Here is a 17,763-nt window from a genome sequence, read left to right as displayed (position 1 = left end):
TCCATGACCATCCTGAACATTAGCTATTTGCACCCTCTTATAACATAGTAGAGTTTTCCATGACCATCCTTAACATTAGCTATTTGCACCCTCTTAACATAGTAGAGTTTTCCATGACCATCCTTAACATTAGCTATTTGCACCCTCTTAACATAGTAGAGTTTTCCATGACCATCCTTAACATTAGCTATTTGCACCCTCTTAACATAGTAGAGTTTTCCATAACCATCCTTAACATTAGCTATTTGCACCCTCTTAACATAGTAGAGTTTTCCATGACCATCCTTAACATTAGCTATTTGCACCCTCTTAACATAGTAGAGTTTTCCATGACCATCCTTAACATTAGCTATTTGCACCCTCTTAACATAGTAGAGTTTTCCATGACCATCCTTAACATTAGCTATTTGCACCCTCTTAACATAGTAGAGTTTTCCAAGATGAAAGGAAACACTGAAGAGGACTAATTGTGTTCTGCTTCTGAGGTCCTCCAACCCAAAAGCAGTTTCACTGAAAGGTCATGATGGCAACCGGACATGCATTAAAACCAAATGTGCTTCTTTTCATATGAAATGAATCATGGTCTCTTTCCAAATGAATAAGATAGTAAATTATGAGGTTCATTTATGAAGGCCTGCAATTATCCTTTGATTTGATTCCCAAGCATTCATTGTTTTATACCAATGCTGACACTGATAAAGGATAGGTCTAGACTTGGAGCAACTTCCACATTTCTAGCATGAAGTTAAGAGCCAAAATACTACCTGCATAACCAACCTATTTTGTTTATACAATGTAACCAACTAGACCCCCATTCTTCTCTCCCTGTCATGTCCACGCGCATGCGCCCACGTGGTCCTACTTCCCGAGAGCCTCTAGCTCGCATTTGTGTGCTGAGCGAAAATACTATTGGGGAAGTAAACACGACAAAAAAATGGCCTTCCAGAGGAGTGGGACCTAATCTATACATTCAAACGAGATATGAAGACCTAATGTAAACAATTAGTGCTACGTTTTCTTGATTACTTACATTGTAGATGGTATCCAGTGAGCTGTATCTGGCAGTGGAAGACGACTACTTGGCGAATAATATGAAGGAGATGATTGGAGGCTGCTGCGTTTGCTCAGATGAGAGAGGCTGGGCCGAAAATCCTCTGGTTTACTGTGACGGTCATGGTTGTAACGTCGCTGTGCATCAAGGTAAATCATATTTATTAAATACTTGATTAATTGCATCAAGTGATGATGAGAATAATCTGCTGAAGTTGTTGCCAACGTTAGCTAGCTGTGATAAGCCCTGCTATTGACCTCGGCTCAACCATGATTTCCCTCCAGTGCGGAGCCTAGCTTAGATAGCCAGTTATCCATGTACTCAGCTATCCTAGCCAGCTAACCAGGTGCCTTTTTGGTCCTTCCACTGAGAAGAGGCTAGAATATGTAGCTATGTGTATTACCAAGCCAGACAGTTGACACTGTTATCAAAACAATGATTCGGTCATTCAGTCAGACTGCTGTCACACGTGTTTTGTTTACGTGAACCTTGGTTAGATCGCAAACTATGATGTTAATGCTAGTTAGCTAATAACAGCGAGCTAAGTTATTGGCCGATTTTATGCCAACCTCAACATAACAGTTGGTTACCTAATAAAGATCTCAGTTCTGGACTTTACCAGATAGCAAGCTTTGATACGACAGCATGCGTTACTTACGCTGGGGAATTTTTGTCATGACTTGGTAATGTTTCGATAAACAATATACAGCTAATGTTTGAGACCTAGCATGCTGCTTGCATTAATAATACAACGCTAACTAGCCTAGCAGCTGGCAAATTTGCCGCTGCTCCAGATAAGGTGAAGCTTGCATGCATGGAGGATTGCATGAATCTTTGCCTGCTCCCATTGTTATTGAGTACAGTCACACCGACATGCATGGTCTACAGAAATAAGCTTTATATTTAATTGATAGGTGATGGATGTAAAGCTAGGTTTACGGTTAGCTGCCAGAACGTGTTGACCTCGGTATGTTGCCTACTGCTGCTTTACGAGAACTGAAAAGTGAGCAACTGTAAATGTTGTTTAGCATACATCGGTAGAATAGCATGATCAGACATCCGGAGTTAGCAGGGGCAGGTGACAGAGTGAGTTTACAGTGTAAGTGGGTTAGTGTGCTTTAGCCAAATATAAGTCCACCAGTGCTCTCTGAACTGACCTACATTGCGAGTCGGAACGTGGATTAGGATCATGGCTTTGCCTGCAATGACTTCCAGGAAGTTTTGTCGATTTGAAGGGTGATTTCTAGTCAGCACACACCAGAGTCTCCATCGGTATTGGTCACCTTAGCAAATGACCTTGTATGATAGATAGATAGATAGATACTCGTTCATGTTCTAGTTCATGTTGTATTATCTTCAGATGAGATGGTTGTATGGACGGTTAAAGAGTGGGCGGATGTTATTGGATAACTTGAAATACTGGATTCACTTTCGCACTTCTGAGCTGGTAAGATGGCTAGTTCCTCTGTTTAGCCGACCAGAACAAGGATACAAGCGTTACTTGCACACCTGCCTGTGTGTGTCCTTGTTCAGAGGACGTTTTATTTGAGGGCTTTCAGGGTGATGTTGTGAATTACTTTGGTTTGTCATGAGAGTGGTCTTTGCAGATTATTGAATTCCTAGGTTGTTGAAATCAATTCTTTATTTTGTATTCAGAAGAAGTAGGACAGTTTGCTCTCTTGCCATTGTCACCTGTAGCGTCAAGGCTATACATTTTAGATGAATGACATTGCATTGCATATGATAACTTTGTGAAAATCAATGCAAATCATAACAATGTCATGCAATTTATCCTACAGTGACTTATGTAGCCACATGGTGCCCAGATATGTGATTAATAGGGCACTATAGATTCCATTTTCATACAGTTATTGAGGAGCCCCTGTTATTCACACATGAGCCACATCATTTATATTTCTCATCATGCCAGCTTAAAGCCCCCCATGCTGAGGGAGGTGCAGGAAGACCCCATTCAGATCAACAGTACATGACATGAGATGTGCGCGGCACAATCATTCTCTTAATTCCTGTTTATTTCCGGTCTCTCTTGCAGCGTGCTATGGAATTGTGCAAGTCCCTACGGGTCCTTGGTTCTGCAGGAAGTGTGAATCCCAGGAGAGAGCTGCCAGGGTGGTGAGTCTCCCCTCCACGCGCACACACACACACACACACCACGCACACACCACGCACACACCACAAATGGGGAGTCGCACTTAAGTCGCATAAACAGCATAAACAGTGACTTCAGACTTGACTTGCGACTTCACCTCAGAAGACTTCAGACTTGAGTGCCACCATCTGATCTGCCTTTTGTCCTGTTTTGATTTTGTGTAAACCTGAGGTGCATCCCAACCCCTTTATTCGCATGCGGCCTCTCTCCTCTGTCCTTGGTCCTCCGGCTCGTGCTCCGGAAATCGTTCAAAGGATGTGCAAAGGATTGCAACCAGAGGAAGTGAGAGAGAGAGGAGAAAGGCCCGATACGCGAGGAAACACAAGAGTGTCCTATGCAGAAGCGTTTTCAGTCAGAATTGTGCAATCATTGGTCCAAGCTGTCAAGGTGAAAAGTAATAGAATAAATAGAATTCAATTCTGTGGGAAACACTGTAGCGACAATAAATAAGTCGATAGACCAAGAAAAGATCTTTATTTGCTGGAATTATCATGAATTACCAGGCAAACTTTTTAAGTTTCAACTAAAAAGCTTCATGCCTGTTTTGTTGACACATTGAATGGAAGGAAGTATGGAAGGAAGTATGGAAGGGAGGATGGAAGGAAGTAAGGAAGGGAGGATGGAAGGGAGGAAGGAAGGAAGGAAGGAAGGGAGAAAGGGAGAAAGGGAGAAAGGAAGGGAGGAAGGGAGGATGGGAGGATGGGAGGGAGGGAGGAAGGGAGGATGGGAGGGAGGATAAATGATGTGCACCCACTGTGTTTGTACCTATTGGGGATTGTACTCCTCCATGCTTCTGCAGGGCCTGTTCTCAGGCGAAGTAGTAGGTTGCATGTTGTAGTAAAATATTGCTGCATTATGGGTGGGATTTCATTATTTGATTGTGTTTTTCAAGTAAACCGTGCAGTTTTGTTGGTTTTGAGACCAAGCACTAGAGCTATTGAAGCTTCAAACATGTTTTAACAATCAAGCAACTGTGAAATCCCATTGGTGCAATGTTACTGTCTGACGGCAGTGAGCACTGAAAGGCCTGCTACACTGCTAAGGGAGGGACGTGGATATGTGCGCCGGGCCAGAGAGAGGGAATCGGCTCTGGACGTGGATATGCGTGCCGGGCCAGAGAGAGGGAATCTGGGAGGGACGTGGATATGCGTGCCGGGCCAGAGAGAGGGAATCGGCTCTGGACGTGGATATGCACGCCGGGCCAGAGAGAGGGAATCGGGGAGGGACGTGGATATGTGCGCCGGGCCAGAGAGAGGGAATCGGGGAGGGACGGTGCGGTCCAGAGTGCGCGACGCTGTTGGGCCGGCATGAAATGTACGTGGCAGTTGGGCTCTGGAGCATAAAGAAGGGGGCACAGGATGAGAAGCCTGTTGCGCAACCCTGATAATGTGGGCATTCTGCAGGCAGCGCTGGACTAATGCCAGAGAGAGCTGTCCCCACTGCATGTAGTGTGATGCCTGTGAATTCACTGACAGCATTCAGCTGCACCTGCTCACACACTAAAAAGGGAAGCTTTTCTTTTCATTTTTATTCTTTTTCTTTTTTTGACTTTTTTTTTTTTGCAACCGCAAAAGAACAGCCATCAGCCCAACCAGTGCTCCCCTCTATTTGTTTCTGGGATGTGGCAATTATAATTGGGCAGCTTTCTCTGGGCCCGTGTGGATAATGGACTGAATTTGGGTAACAGGGCAGATGAGGGTATGTAATGAGTGGGGGCCCAAAGTCTGAAAGCTGGGCTGGGGCCAAACTGGACACAGTCATCTATTGAAGATGAAAACAGATGTGTTTCTGTCCACGCCATCACAAATGCACTCGTATATGTATTATTTCATGTACTATTATGTATGCGATTGCAAGCGGGACAGGTTGGAAGGTAGAAATCTGTTGATGCATTTGTTAGGTTCTCCTAAAAGTATTTAACAATAGTTACATCCACACTGGTCTGTTTTCATTTTAAAATGGCGTTTTAAAACTAATACAATCTCTGTCCAGATGTATGTTTGGAATTCCAGCTGGAACAGTCGGTGTCCACACTGGACCCTTACACACGGGTCACATGACTATCCGCACCAATCACACAATTGTCAGTATCGCTGCACACCAATGGCTTGAATAAAAGTGCACGTCTCCAGTAAAGCTTGGACTTCGTTCTTCATGTTGGATTCACTGTTGGCAGGCTAGTAGTGGAAGTCAAAAGCCAGCCACGGAGAGTTGAAGAGTGTTCTGTTAGGGGCAAAAGCTAGCCACGGAGAGTTGAAGAGTGTTCTGTTAGGGGCAAAAGCCAGCCATGGAGAGTTGAAGAGTGTTCTGTTAGGGGCAAGAGTCAGCCACGGAGAGTTGAAGAGTGTTCTGTTAGGGGCAAGAGTCAGCCACGGAGAGTTGAAGAGTGTTCTGTTAGGGGCAAGAGTCAGCCACGGAGAGTTGAAGAGTGTTCTGTTAGGGGCAAGAGTCAGCCACGGAGAGTTGAAGAGTGTTCTGTTAGGGGCAAGAGTCAGCCACGGAGAGTTGAAGAGTGTTCTGTTAGGGGCAAGAGTCAGCCACGGAGAGTTGAAGAGTGTTCTGTTAGGGGCAAAAGCCAGCCACGGAGAGTTGAAGAGTGTTCTGTTAGGGGCAAAAGCCAGCCACGGAGAGTTGAAGAGTGTTCTGTTAGGGGCAAGAGTCAGCCATGGAGAGTTGAAGAGTGTTCTGTTAGGGGCACATGGCCATTATCACGTGATGTATTAAATCAGGGACGGAAACATCAGATGGACAAGGTCCAATCAGGAACATGGGTTTCTACGTCTCATCGTTTTCAGGTGTTTGGATTTCCCTGCCGTTTCAGGAGCTCAGAGAACTCTGGAGTAGTGTAGATGAGGGGCGCAAACGTAACAAAAGTGTTTCAGATGCAAACGAATCTGGAATAGTGTAGATATGGTGTATGTTTTGAATCTGGAATAGTGTAGATATGGTGTATGTTTTGAATCCAGAACAGTGTAGATATGGTGTTTGTTTTGAATCCAGAATAGTGTAGATATGGTGTATGTTTTGAATCTGGAATAGTGTAGATATGGTGTATGTTTTGAATCCAGAACAGTGTAGATATGGTGTTTGTTTTGAATCCAGAATAGTGTAGATATGGTGTATGTTTTGAATCCAGAACAGTGTAGATATGGTGTTTGTTTTGAATCCAGAATAGTGTAGATATGGTGTATGTTTTGAATCCGGAATAGTGTAGATATGGTGTATGTTTTGTTGAAGGTGCACCTGAAACCAAACTGCTTTGTCAGCTGTAATGTTACTACATTTTTAGAGCTCTGAACTTACATTAAAACAGGAAGGCCCTACTTTATGGCAGCCTTTGGCTATTTCTGACCAGCATCCAGTTGAAGTCTGCTTGCGAGTTGTCAAGACAAGTCATGTTTAAAGGATATAGCATAAGCTCAGGATGCTCCCTCTTCTGAACAGTTACTCCTTCAAGACCACAGTGCAGTCTGAAGGCCTGGCAGTTTAAAAATGTTAAGCATGTTGTGATTCTGTCTCTGCTTGTATATATTCGTCATGGTTTGTTTTTTTTAAAGCTCATATGATAGGGGTCTGCAGCATGAAATATTTTGTACACTGTTTTAGCCACCATGTTGGTTTTGTCTCACTGTCGCAGTAGCTGTAAATTAATAATCAAAACCACTTTTTGCTACACCAGAATGTGAACATTGGTCTCCCGTGTGACATTTAGCACTTTTAAATGTAATGTGGCTTTTAAATGTTTTGCTGGGCAATATCAGCTGTGAGTATCTTTTAAGGATCATGGGAAATCCAGGTCCCAATTAACTCACAGAAGTGTGTTGGTACTTGGTTGGTACAGAATTACAATGACAGGCTTGAAAGTGTGACTTTTGTCCTATTCCTATAAGGAAAGGACAACTCAGAAGAACTAGTGGCCCTCTCTGATTGGCTAATCTTCCGTTGGGTTTCTCATACATCGTTCTTGTACAGCTTGGTTTTCTACGGCACAATTTGCTCGTTTCGCTTTTGATTATTAGGTTCAGGTTCAGGTTTATCATTATAAAGCCCTTTAAAAACAACAACAGTTGACCAAAGTGCTGTACACATGGGCAAGGCCCGGGTTATAGTATGTGGTAACATGATGCATACTTTCTCTCAAATAACACAGTTGGTGCCTGTGTGCGTATGTTAGCCCAAAAATCAGGGTTGGTTCAGTTGACAAAAATGGTGGCCGTCCATGTTGACATGAAATGGCGTCAGCCAATCACGCGCATTGCCATCCAGCTGAGCCAGGGCAGTAATCTGGAGGAGCCCCTGTGCTTCAGCAGGCGTAGCGCCCGACCAAGAGGACCACACTAGTTGCCCCTCCTCCATCCTTCTCCACCCCCGAGCCCAAACCTCACCCCCTCCCCCCTCCCCCCTCTCAAACCCTCATCTCCATCTTGGTTTCATGGACATAGGAACAAAATGACAGCTTAAGCTGTTCCCCCCCCCCCCCCAATAATAGCCTAGAGAGTGAGACTTTATAATGGCTTGCTATCAATTAAATCTAATCAAGCACAGGGTGAGCTGAACAGATTTGTTTTTTTAAGGGGTGACGGGTAGAGTAAAGTGCTCTGAATGTTTTAGTCACTCGTAACGTAGTGCCTTAAACAACACCAAAGCAGCCTGTGGGTTCACAAACCTGCAGTCAGTTATGCATCTGTTTACAAGCAAGGACTACTGTTACTTATCTTTAAACCATCGTGTGGACTTTAAAGAATATATATATTTTTACGATGTAATCCTGTCATGTAACAGTGTGTTTCTATTTGGCATGTTAGTAAAGTTACTTTTCAGCAACGTTAAAATTCTTAACACAACACCCAATAATAAAACAATGTAATCGGCTGTAAAGAAAGTAGCAAACTAACTAGATTTGGTGCTAGCATGAGAGATGTTATCAACATAGAAGTGACAAGTGCATGATAGTGTGTTATTTTTACATTTCATTTTTTCATTTCATTTTTTTTTCATCTATCGGATAGAAGCTTCCGTTAATTCAACCCTCTCACTTTTACACCAAATCGCTCTTCTGACATCTAACCTGAGCCGGGTATGTGGCAAAGTATAGAAAAGGGAGGGATTACTTTTAAGTTATTTTTTTTTTAAAGGTAACATTATCTGTCCAGTCCCTGAGGTAGTGGCTACCACTCGGCCTCTGTGTTGGGACCGAAGGCCAAGCGGTTGACTTGGAGGTCATATGGAGGACTGGTCACTGACGTTCATCTGTGTTTCTCTCCCTGCAGAGGTGCGAGCTGTGTCCGCACAAAGACGGAGCCCTGAAACGCACGGACAATGGAGGTACGTCGCTCAATGAACATTTATCATTGATATATTTGTAAGCCTTTTGATTTCTCTTCCGCTGTTTATTCTCAACAGTGCGGTCACTTCCGCTTTGGGACAACTCGGTGAAAACAAATGCGTAAATAACTCACTCAGTCCAGCTGGCGCTCAACTTCAGACTCTAATGCTTTGCTGTTCTATTTAGCAATACATTTTCAACAAACAAATAACCACGTGGTTTTGTTTTCATCGAGTGTGTAGTTTCATACTTTGCGCTGTATGGTTTTGTTTTCATCGAGTGTGTAGTTTCATACTTTGCGCTTTGTGTTGAGAGGAAACGACATGGCTGTGATATCGAGAAAAGGCTTCAAATTCTGATGTGTCTGGAATCGCCATAATCTAAGTTATTGTCATTTCCATAATTATGGAAGGTTGACAAGGTTAAACTTCAGGCAGGTAACTCTTGGAAAAGTCTGATTGGGTTGTTGTGTTGGCTGTAGCGTGAGTTGGTGTGAAGCCATCAGTTGAGACCAAGTACACAAGCTAGTGTTGTTTTAGAAACAGGTGGTGTTCTAACCCTTAAGCGTGCTCCAGTTGAGGACTGCCTTCTTACTTTGTTCTCACGTCAAGTTGTAAAATAGATTCTTGAGTAAACTGTCTGCTAATGCTCGACACACAGGGTGTGAGGTTTGTGGCACGTGTGGCTAAACTTTGAGATCTGGGAACTACTGTTTGATTTTGTAACCTCAGTATGGTAAACTTTTCTTTTTGGTGTCGGTTTAGTGGAATTAAAAATGGAGATATTTTTTCACTTTTGGAATGGTAAGGTATGTGAGTCACTGAAATGTTTTATGATGGGTGGTGTATCGCATGTAAGCATATGTATTAGTATCAGGTGCGGTGTTGGTGTGGTGTTGGTGCAGCCTGTGTTAAGGTAGCTGGGAGGCTGAATGCGTGTGGTGTGGTGCGGTGTTGGTGTGGTGTTGTGTGGTGTTGGTCTTGTGTTGGTGCAGTCTGTGTTAAGGTAGCTGGGAGGCTGAATGCTTGCAGTGTTGGTGTGGTGTTGGTGTGGTGTTGGTGCGGTGTTGGTGCGGTGTTGGTGTGGTGTTGGTGTGGTGTTGTGTTGGTGCAGTCTGTGTTAAGGTAGCTGGGAGGCTGAATGCGTGCAGTGTTGGTGTGGTGTTGGTGCTGTGTTGGTGCAGTCTGTGTTAAGGTAGCTGGGAGGCTGAATGCATGTGGTGTTGGTGCGGTGTTGGTGCGGTGTTGGTGCGGTGTTGGTGTGGTGTTGGTGCAGTCTGTGTTAAGGTAGCTGGGAGGCTGAATGCGTTTACAGCCCATTGTGTGGCGGGTAATTGGCTCATTCAGAGCAGGTCTGGCTCATGTTCCTGGCCTCCGTGGCAACCCTGCTCCTTAATGGCCGGGAGCTCTTTTAAGTGTTGTTTGTTCTGCTCCAGTATTTGCTTGACTGCTAAGACTGCTTGCCTGCTTAATGCCCACACAACCACCACCACCACCACACACACCACCACCACACACCACCACCACCACACACCACCAACACACACACACCACCACCACACACACACACCACCACCACACACACATCACCACACACACTCCACCACCACACACACTCCACCACCACACACACTCCACCACCACACACCACCACCACACACAGACTCCACCACCACACACACTCCACCACCACACACACTCCACCACCACACACACCACCACCACACACACACTCCACCACCACCACACACTCCACCACCACACACACACTCCACCACCACCACCACACTCCACCACCACACACCACCACCACACACCACATGGACTGTTTGAAATGCATCGCCATTCAGGGCATATAGACAGCCAGGGTTTGGTACAGTGTTGTAATCACCAAATGTGTGCAATTAAAAGCAGTATTTTATTAGAGCTGTAGTCATATATTTACTGTGCAAAGACACGCAGAGATGGGAGCACACATGCTATAGATGAGCAGCCTAGCTGGTTATGTTGGGGAGACTGTGTTGGACATGAGGCTGGCTCTTATGTGATTGGCCAATAGGGTCCCCTCCTCACACCATGCTAATTTATGTGATTGGCAGATTGGCCAATAGGATCCCCTCCTCACACCATGCTAATTTATGTGATTGGCAGATTGGCCAATAGGATCCCCTCCTCACACCATGCTAATTTATGCGAATGGCAGATTGGCCAATAGGATCCCCTCCTCACACCATGCTAATTTGTGAAGCACAAACCCTCGTGGTCTTCCACTTGTTTTTGTGCATAATGAAACAACGTGGGGTGTGTGTGTGTGTGTGGGGGTACAGACCTGTGTGTGTGTGTGTGTTAGTGAATGTGAGTGCAAGAGACTTTGTGTGAATGTGTGTGTGTATGATTGTGAGTGTGACAGTATGAGAAAGACCTTCCCTTTGTGTGTGTGTGTGTGTGAGTGAGTGAGACTTTCTCTTTGTGTGTGTGTGTGTGTGTGTGTGTGTGTGTGTGTGTGTGTGTGTGTGTGTGTGTGTGTGTGTGTGTGTGTGTGTGTGTGTGTGTGTGTGTGTGTGTGTGTGTGTGTGTGTGTGTGTGTGTGTGTGTGTGTGTGTGTGTGTGTGTGTGTGTGTGTGTGTGTGTGTGTGTGTGTGTGTGTGAGAAGTGCGAGAAAGACTTTCTCTTTGTGTGTGTGTGTTTGCATTTCATCTGGCTTTTATGAGGGGCCTGGCGGTGGGCAGTCCCTGGTCAGGGTGAGTGTGAGGTTGTGGTGGGGCTCCTCTCCCTTCCCGGGGCTGAGGGTTCAGCTGGAGGTCAGCCTGCAATCTGTAAACACAGCAGCCTGTCCGAGCGTTTCTATAGCCACCCTCCACACCACCCTCCGCACCACCCTCCACACACTCCGCACCACCCTCCGCACCCTCCACACCACCCTCCGCACCCTCCACACCACCCTCCGCACCCTCCGCACCCTCCACACCACCCTCCGCACCACCCTCCACATCCTCCGCACCACCCTCCGCACCCTCCACACCACCCTCCGCACCACCCTCCACACCCTCCACACCACCCTCCGCACCCTCCGCACCCTCCACACCACCCTCAGCACCCTTCGCACCCTCCACACCACCCTCCACACCCTCCACACCACCCTCCACACCACCCTCCACACCACCCTCCACACCCTCCGCACCCTCCAACCTTTGGCCGTGACGTTACTCTTCCCTCTGTGTCCGGCCCTGTGAGGATGACCCTTCCTCGGTGCGTGGAGCGCGATGACCAGAGCAGGGCTTTCTGTGCCGTATCTGGGACTGGAAGGAGGGGGCAGTTGAGCATGGACTCTCCTCCTCTCACTCTTTTTCTTTCTTTCTTTCTTTCTTTCTTTCTTTCTTTCTTTCTTTTTAAATATTTTGTTCATCATTGATTGATTGAAGTTTTGTGCTGTTGTGCATCGCAATAAAGTACAATTCAAAATCTCAATCTTTCTTTCTTTCTTTCTTTCTTTCTTTCTCTCTCTTTCTTTCTTTCTTGCCTCTCTCTCTCTCTACCTTGCTCACTTTGTTGCTCTCTCTGTCTCTCTCTATCTTTCTTTCTCTGTCTCTCTGTCTCTCTTCCTCTTTTGCCCTTTCCATCTCAACTGAAGTCAGTAGTTTGAACATGTATGTGATAGTCAGAGCCAATGTGTTGTCAAACAGAGCTGACTTCAATACATGGATTTATTGGTGTGGCAGGTCGTTGTGGTCAGGCCTCGAGGGCAGCCGATACGGTGTCCTGCATAGGAGGAATACCTGAGCGAGCTGTGCGCTGTCTCCCCCCACTCTCCCCTCTCCTTTTAAAGTTAGCGACGGAATTCTTTTTTTTTTTAAGTATATTTTTTGGGCTTTTTGCTTTTTTTATTCCGACAGGACAGTGAAGATTGACAGGAAGTGAGTGGGATAGAGAGAGATGGGGTGGGATCGGGAAATGACCGCAGGTCGGATTCGAACCTGGGTCCCCGTGGGCACTTGGACCCGTACATGGTACGGGCGCTGTAGCCTGCTGCGCCACAGTGCCCCCGGAATTCGTTTTTTTATGCAGTATGAGTTCTGACGCGTGATCGTCCAGCACAGACACACAGGCTGCCCCCCCCCCGCGTAGCGTCCTTAAGTGGTTTTCACAGGTGCTGCTACAGTTAAGCAGAGCAAACACGATGAAATCCCAAACGAAAACAAGCGGCCGGCGTGTAGCACATGGAGCGCAGCTGGCCACGAGGGCTTCCCCGAGCGCTGAGAGGGGGACGCGGTGTGGGAGCTGTCCGTGGGGGGACAGGGGACCGGGGAAACGGGGATTACGACATGGGGTGTAAAAAAAGCCGCAAGGCCACAGAGGGGCTTGCTCTCAGTTCAATTTGGGGTCATTCGTTTGCAGTGGCGTTATGGACAGTGCAGACGGATGTGAGAGATGGGTGCTTTGACACACGGTGGATGTGAAAATATTCTTTTCTTTCCTTTCCTCCCTCTCTCTTTCTTCTTTTTTTTTTTGGACTGCGCGTAAACAGAGCCGGGGTGAGTGACTCTTTGGTGTGTGCTGAGGGTTTTACGGCCACTTTTTATTGGCTTCTGCGGGATTCTTGGAGGGACTTCAAAACAACAACAAACCCCATCTGCCCCAGTGCGCCGGGGTCAAAGACAGTTCAGGGGTTCAACTTTAAGTTTAGCCTTTGCTATTGCTCCCTCAGATGCTCTAGCAGCAACCAGCAGCAGAGAGAGAGAGAGACAGAGAGAGAGAGAGATAGATTCCCCTGATTAAATCAGTCCCCATTCTTTTTTTTTTTCTTTCATTATGGAAAAAAGTTTTAATACTCTCCCCACACACACACTTGTAGAGTATTGTTTTGTGGTTCTGCAGTCAGCAGCTGTGGGTATGGGGTTATGCCCGCGGTGGGCACACAGAGTGGCTGGCGTTTTCTGGCGGTAGGAGGCGTGTGTTGGCGGTAGGAGGCGTGTGTTGGCGGTAGGAGGCGTGTGTTGGCGGTAGGAGGCGTGTGTTGGTGTTGGCGGTAGGAGGCTTGTGTTGGTGTTGGTGGTAGGAGGCGTGTGTTGGCGGTAGGAGGCGTGTGTTGGCGGTAGGAGGCGTGTGTTGGCGGTAGGAGGCGTGTGTTGGTGGTAGGAGGCGTGTGTTGGCGGTAGGAGGCGTGTGTTGGTGTTGGCGGTAGGAGGCTTGTGTTGGTGTTGGTGGTAGGAGGTGTGTGTTGGCGGTAGGAGGCGTGTGTTGGCGGTAGGAGGCGTGTGTTGGCGGTAGGAGGCGTGTGTTGGCGGTAGGAGGCGTGTGTTGGCGGTAGGAGGCGTGTGGTGGCGGTAGGAGGCGTGTGTTGGCGGTAGGAGGCGTGTATTGGCGGTAGGAGGCGTGTGTTGGTGGTAGGAGGCGTGTGGTGGCGGTAGGAGGCGTGTGTTGGCGGTAGGAGTGGGAGTAGGTAGGAGTGTCTGCGGCGCGATGCTGTCGTCATACCACTTCTGCACTCTGTGTGTGTGTGTGTGGGGAAGGCTACCTATGAATGTTCTGTCTTAGCATACATGCTATGATGTCATGTTAGTTTTTGTGTTCAGAGGGTAGGCATGGTAACGTGGGTGGGGGGACAGTTTTTCACTGTAAAATGTATTCTGGGAGATTGCTTTGATCATTCAGGCTTATTTATTCATTGTTTGATGTGTAATCTTCTCCCATGTTTTTTTAATTGAAAGTTCACTGTTTGTCAGTCCTCTTGTAGTGTATGTGTGTAGTGGCCATAAGCCACATCTAAGATGAGTCAGACAGTTTTCCCTTCCTCAATCAGTAATTCTAGCAGACGGCATGTCTAAAATGTGTATTAAAAAAAAACATTCCGGACCAGATTCCCATCCATGGATTATGCTTAGTCGTAGACTAAAGGCAAACTTGAATGAAAGTCTCCATTGGGGAAGAATGCTTTTAGTCTTGGGCTAGGGTCCCCCTTCAGCAGGGGAATTTGGAACATTCTTGCAAAAGATTCCATTCTGCAACAATTTAAGGTTCTAAAATTCCATGTTGAATTTAATGAACCCAGATTTTCTTTAGAACGTTGATTTGGCAACATTCTGGTCACACAGATGTGACCATACCTGCTGAAGAGTTGGTCCATGTCCAGTCCAGTCCGGTCCAGTCCAGTCCAGTCCAGTCCAGTCCAGTCCAGTCCTGTTCAGTGTGATGTGGCTCTGCGTGTGCTCAGCTGTGCTGTTGTTCTGTTCTGTTGTGTTCTGCAGGCTGGGCACACGTGGTCTGTGCCCTGTACATCCCAGAGGTGGAGTTTGCCAACGTGTCCACCATGGAGCCAATCGTGCTGGCGTCCGTGCCCCACGAGCGCTACAACAAGGTAAACTGTCCAGCAGCAGGACCAGGGCCTCTCCTGGCTTATGGAGCCGCAGGATGTTGAACGCCAGGATGTTTCAGTTCTCAAGGAGATGGTCTGCCACCAGCCAGATTACAAACTCATCATCTACTCATGCTAATATTCTCGTAGAAACACTTTCGTCCGCAGACAAGTCTTCATGACGTGCTCTGAGTTTTTAAGCCTGCGTTCACACATCAGATTGTAAGCAAAAGTTTGTTGGTGAATACAAACCATCACAAAGACGCCCCTGAAAGGGCCAGTTGTTTCGTTCCTTTCTTTCTTCAGAAAAAAAATATTCTTCCCCCAACTGACAAGTACCTTCAATGCAAACAAATATGATTCTCCTCCTAGACACCTATAGCGGTTTGGTGATCAGGCAAACCCAGACGTGCTAATTCCTTTGTGTTTGAGGCTGAGGCCCGACGCTACCTGGAGCCAGGTTTAATCTCATGCTTGAAATGCCTCCATATCGAGTCGGGCCCTGAGATGAGATGGATGCAGCTCCGCTGGTTATCAAGTCGTCCGCTGTGAAGCAATTTCAAACGGCATGCTTATCACGGCCCAGATAATCGGGCGCCTTTGGAAGGCAGGCATCAGAGAGCGGTAGACGCACGGCTCACGCCACCGTAGCCCGGGCGCCTAACTAACCATGCAGCCGAGAAAAACAGCCAGCCAGAGCACCAGAACGAAAGCCAGGAGAACAGCCGGCACTGAACCCCCACTACACCCCCCCCCCCCCCCCCATCTCATCCCCCATCTTCATATATACACACATATACACACACACACAGTCGAATTAATCCTTTTCTCGCTTCTCTTTGTGGCTGTATGATATTGCTGTGTGTGCGTGCGCATGTATGTGTGTGTGTGTGCGCGTGTGTGTGTGTGTGTGCGTGTGTGCGTGTGTGCGTGTGTGCGTGTGTGCGTGTGTGCGCTTGTGTGTGTGTGTGTGTGTGGCGTTCCTTTGTAGACGTGCTACATCTGCGAGGAGCAGGGCCGAGAAAGCAAAGCTGCCACTGGGGCCTGCATGACCTGCAACAAACATGGCTGCCGCCAGGCCTTCCACGTCACATGGTGAGGCACCGCACCGCACAGGGCCTCAAAACAAGCCCTGATCTCACCGGTCATGAACTTACACCAAATCTTAAAGGTCTCTTTTTGCCAGTGATGAGACCATTGTCTAGTGTCAGTTAATGGTTAAAATTTTAAAGCAACACCAAAGAGTTTTTTGTACCTTAAAGTAATGTTTCCAAAATTGTTTCAGTGGTTCATCAACTCGTAACAGGGTGAACGGCACTTCTGCATTCGCTTTGTGGCCCTCTATCGGCTATAACCGCACTATGTACGTTTGCCTCTATCGGCTATAACCGCACTATGGAAGCCCTCTATCGGCTATAACTGCACTATGTACGTTTGCCTCTATCGGCTATAACCGCACTATGTACGTTTGCCTCTATCGGCTATAACTGCACTATGTACGTTTGCCTCTATCGGCTATAACCGCACTATGTACGTTTGCCTCTATCGGCTATAACCGCACTATGTACGTTTGCCTCTATCGGCTATAACCGCACTATGTACGTTTGCCTCTATCGGCTATAACCGCACTATGTACGTTTGCCTCTATCGGCTATAACTGCACTATGGAAGTTTGCCAGATCGGGTAGCGGATCTGTAGTTCGATGGAATGAGACATAAGAAACTACAAATTTGACTTGCATTATTCTACCTTGTCTGTGGACATCGTTATTTGCAAAGCCGGAGCTGGATAAACAAATAGCGTGCGTGCGACAAAGGAAAAGTTCTTTGGTGTTGCTTTAAAGGTCTACTTACATCACTTATCACACATCACAATAACAAGCAAAGTTGTCCGAACAAGCGTTTGTCTTCTTGCCGATATAATGGGATGTGTGTTTGAAAAGGGCGGCTAACTCAGGCTCGCGCTGCCTCTCGTTCCCCCCCCCAGTGCCCAGTTTGCTGGACTGCTGTGCGAAGAGCAGGGCTCTGACGCCGATAACGTCAAGTACTGCGGCTACTGCAAGTACCACTACAGCAAACTGGTAAGCCTCCTGCTGTGTCCTGCTACACTGTGTCCTACCACACACACACACACACACACACACACTTACTCACACACACACACACACACACACACACACACACACACACACACACACACACACACACACACACAGATACAAAGAAAATAATATCACTGTTTTTTCCCCCTTTGCTGCAGTGTAAGAAAGATGAGATAAGAATGAAACGGTCTAATCCCAGATTGATGAGAATTTGAGAGCGCAGAAGTCCTGTCATTCTGTTGATCATATCGGAGTGTATTGTGTTTATGCAGACAGATCCACAGGCCTGCGCCTAATCCGCAGTCCTGTTCTCCGGTCCTGTGTGGAGCTGCAGGTTTCAGGGCTTTCAGATCTCCTCTTCCTCGCTAATCCTCTTCTTCCTCACTCCCAGTGTGTTCTCTTATACACCAGAGTCTATCGTGTGTTTCTCTGTTGTGTGTGTTGTCTTAAGGGTATTGTGTGTCCTGACATTCTTGTGTTTTCACGAGCGCACTGGAGGTGAATTCCCACCCTCTTTGCCAAGCGTTTAATCATGCCTTTCATTCTTAGATCTGTAGGTGAACCCACCCCGACAGGCTCTTGCATGTGTGGAGACTGTCCTTAGGAAATGTTGGCATGTCAAGCAGAATTGCACAAGCTCTTCTTTCTCCATTGTCTTCAGTGTACCTTATTTGAAATGGCCTCCCATTCGTGTCCCAGTCGTGTCTAGTGTGGATCGTGTCTAGTGTGGATCGTGTCTAGTGTGGATCGTGTCTCTTGTGGA

At 46.9% G+C, this 17,763-nt stretch overlaps 1 protein-coding gene across 4 annotated transcripts in view; it reads left to right on the top strand.

Moving 5' to 3' along the window:
* The first annotated feature begins 899 nt into the window (after positions 1-899).
* The window catches only part of mllt10 (MLLT10 histone lysine methyltransferase DOT1L cofactor), an 81,333-nt gene continuing 64,469 nt past the window's right edge, over positions 900-17,763 (top strand). For 3 of the 4 annotated variants that reach the window (XM_076275009.1, XM_076275016.1, XM_076275023.1), the window contains exons 1-6: positions 900-1,200; positions 3,105-3,184; positions 8,492-8,546; positions 14,792-14,901; positions 15,890-15,993; positions 16,886-16,979. In XM_076275009.1, the coding sequence (XP_076131124.1) occupies positions 1,038-1,200; positions 3,105-3,184; positions 8,492-8,546; positions 14,792-14,901; positions 15,890-15,993; positions 16,886-16,979 (606 nt within the window). In that variant the 5' untranslated portion in view covers positions 900-1,037. Of the gene's footprint in view, positions 1,201-3,102; positions 3,185-8,491; positions 8,547-14,791; positions 14,902-15,889; positions 15,994-16,885; positions 16,980-17,763 lie in introns of those variants that run through there. The other variant, XM_076275032.1, reaches the window with a different exon arrangement.

Source organism: Alosa pseudoharengus, unplaced genomic scaffold (genome assembly GCF_046254945.1).
Source record: "Alosa pseudoharengus isolate Yale_2024_CS ecotype anadromous, Long Island Sound unplaced genomic scaffold, YU_APseudo_1.1 YU_APseudo_1.1_scf_102, whole genome shotgun sequence".
Lineage (NCBI taxonomy): Eukaryota > Metazoa > Chordata > Actinopteri > Clupeiformes > Clupeidae > Alosa > Alosa pseudoharengus.
This window is presented reverse-complemented; position numbering and strand designations above follow the sequence as displayed.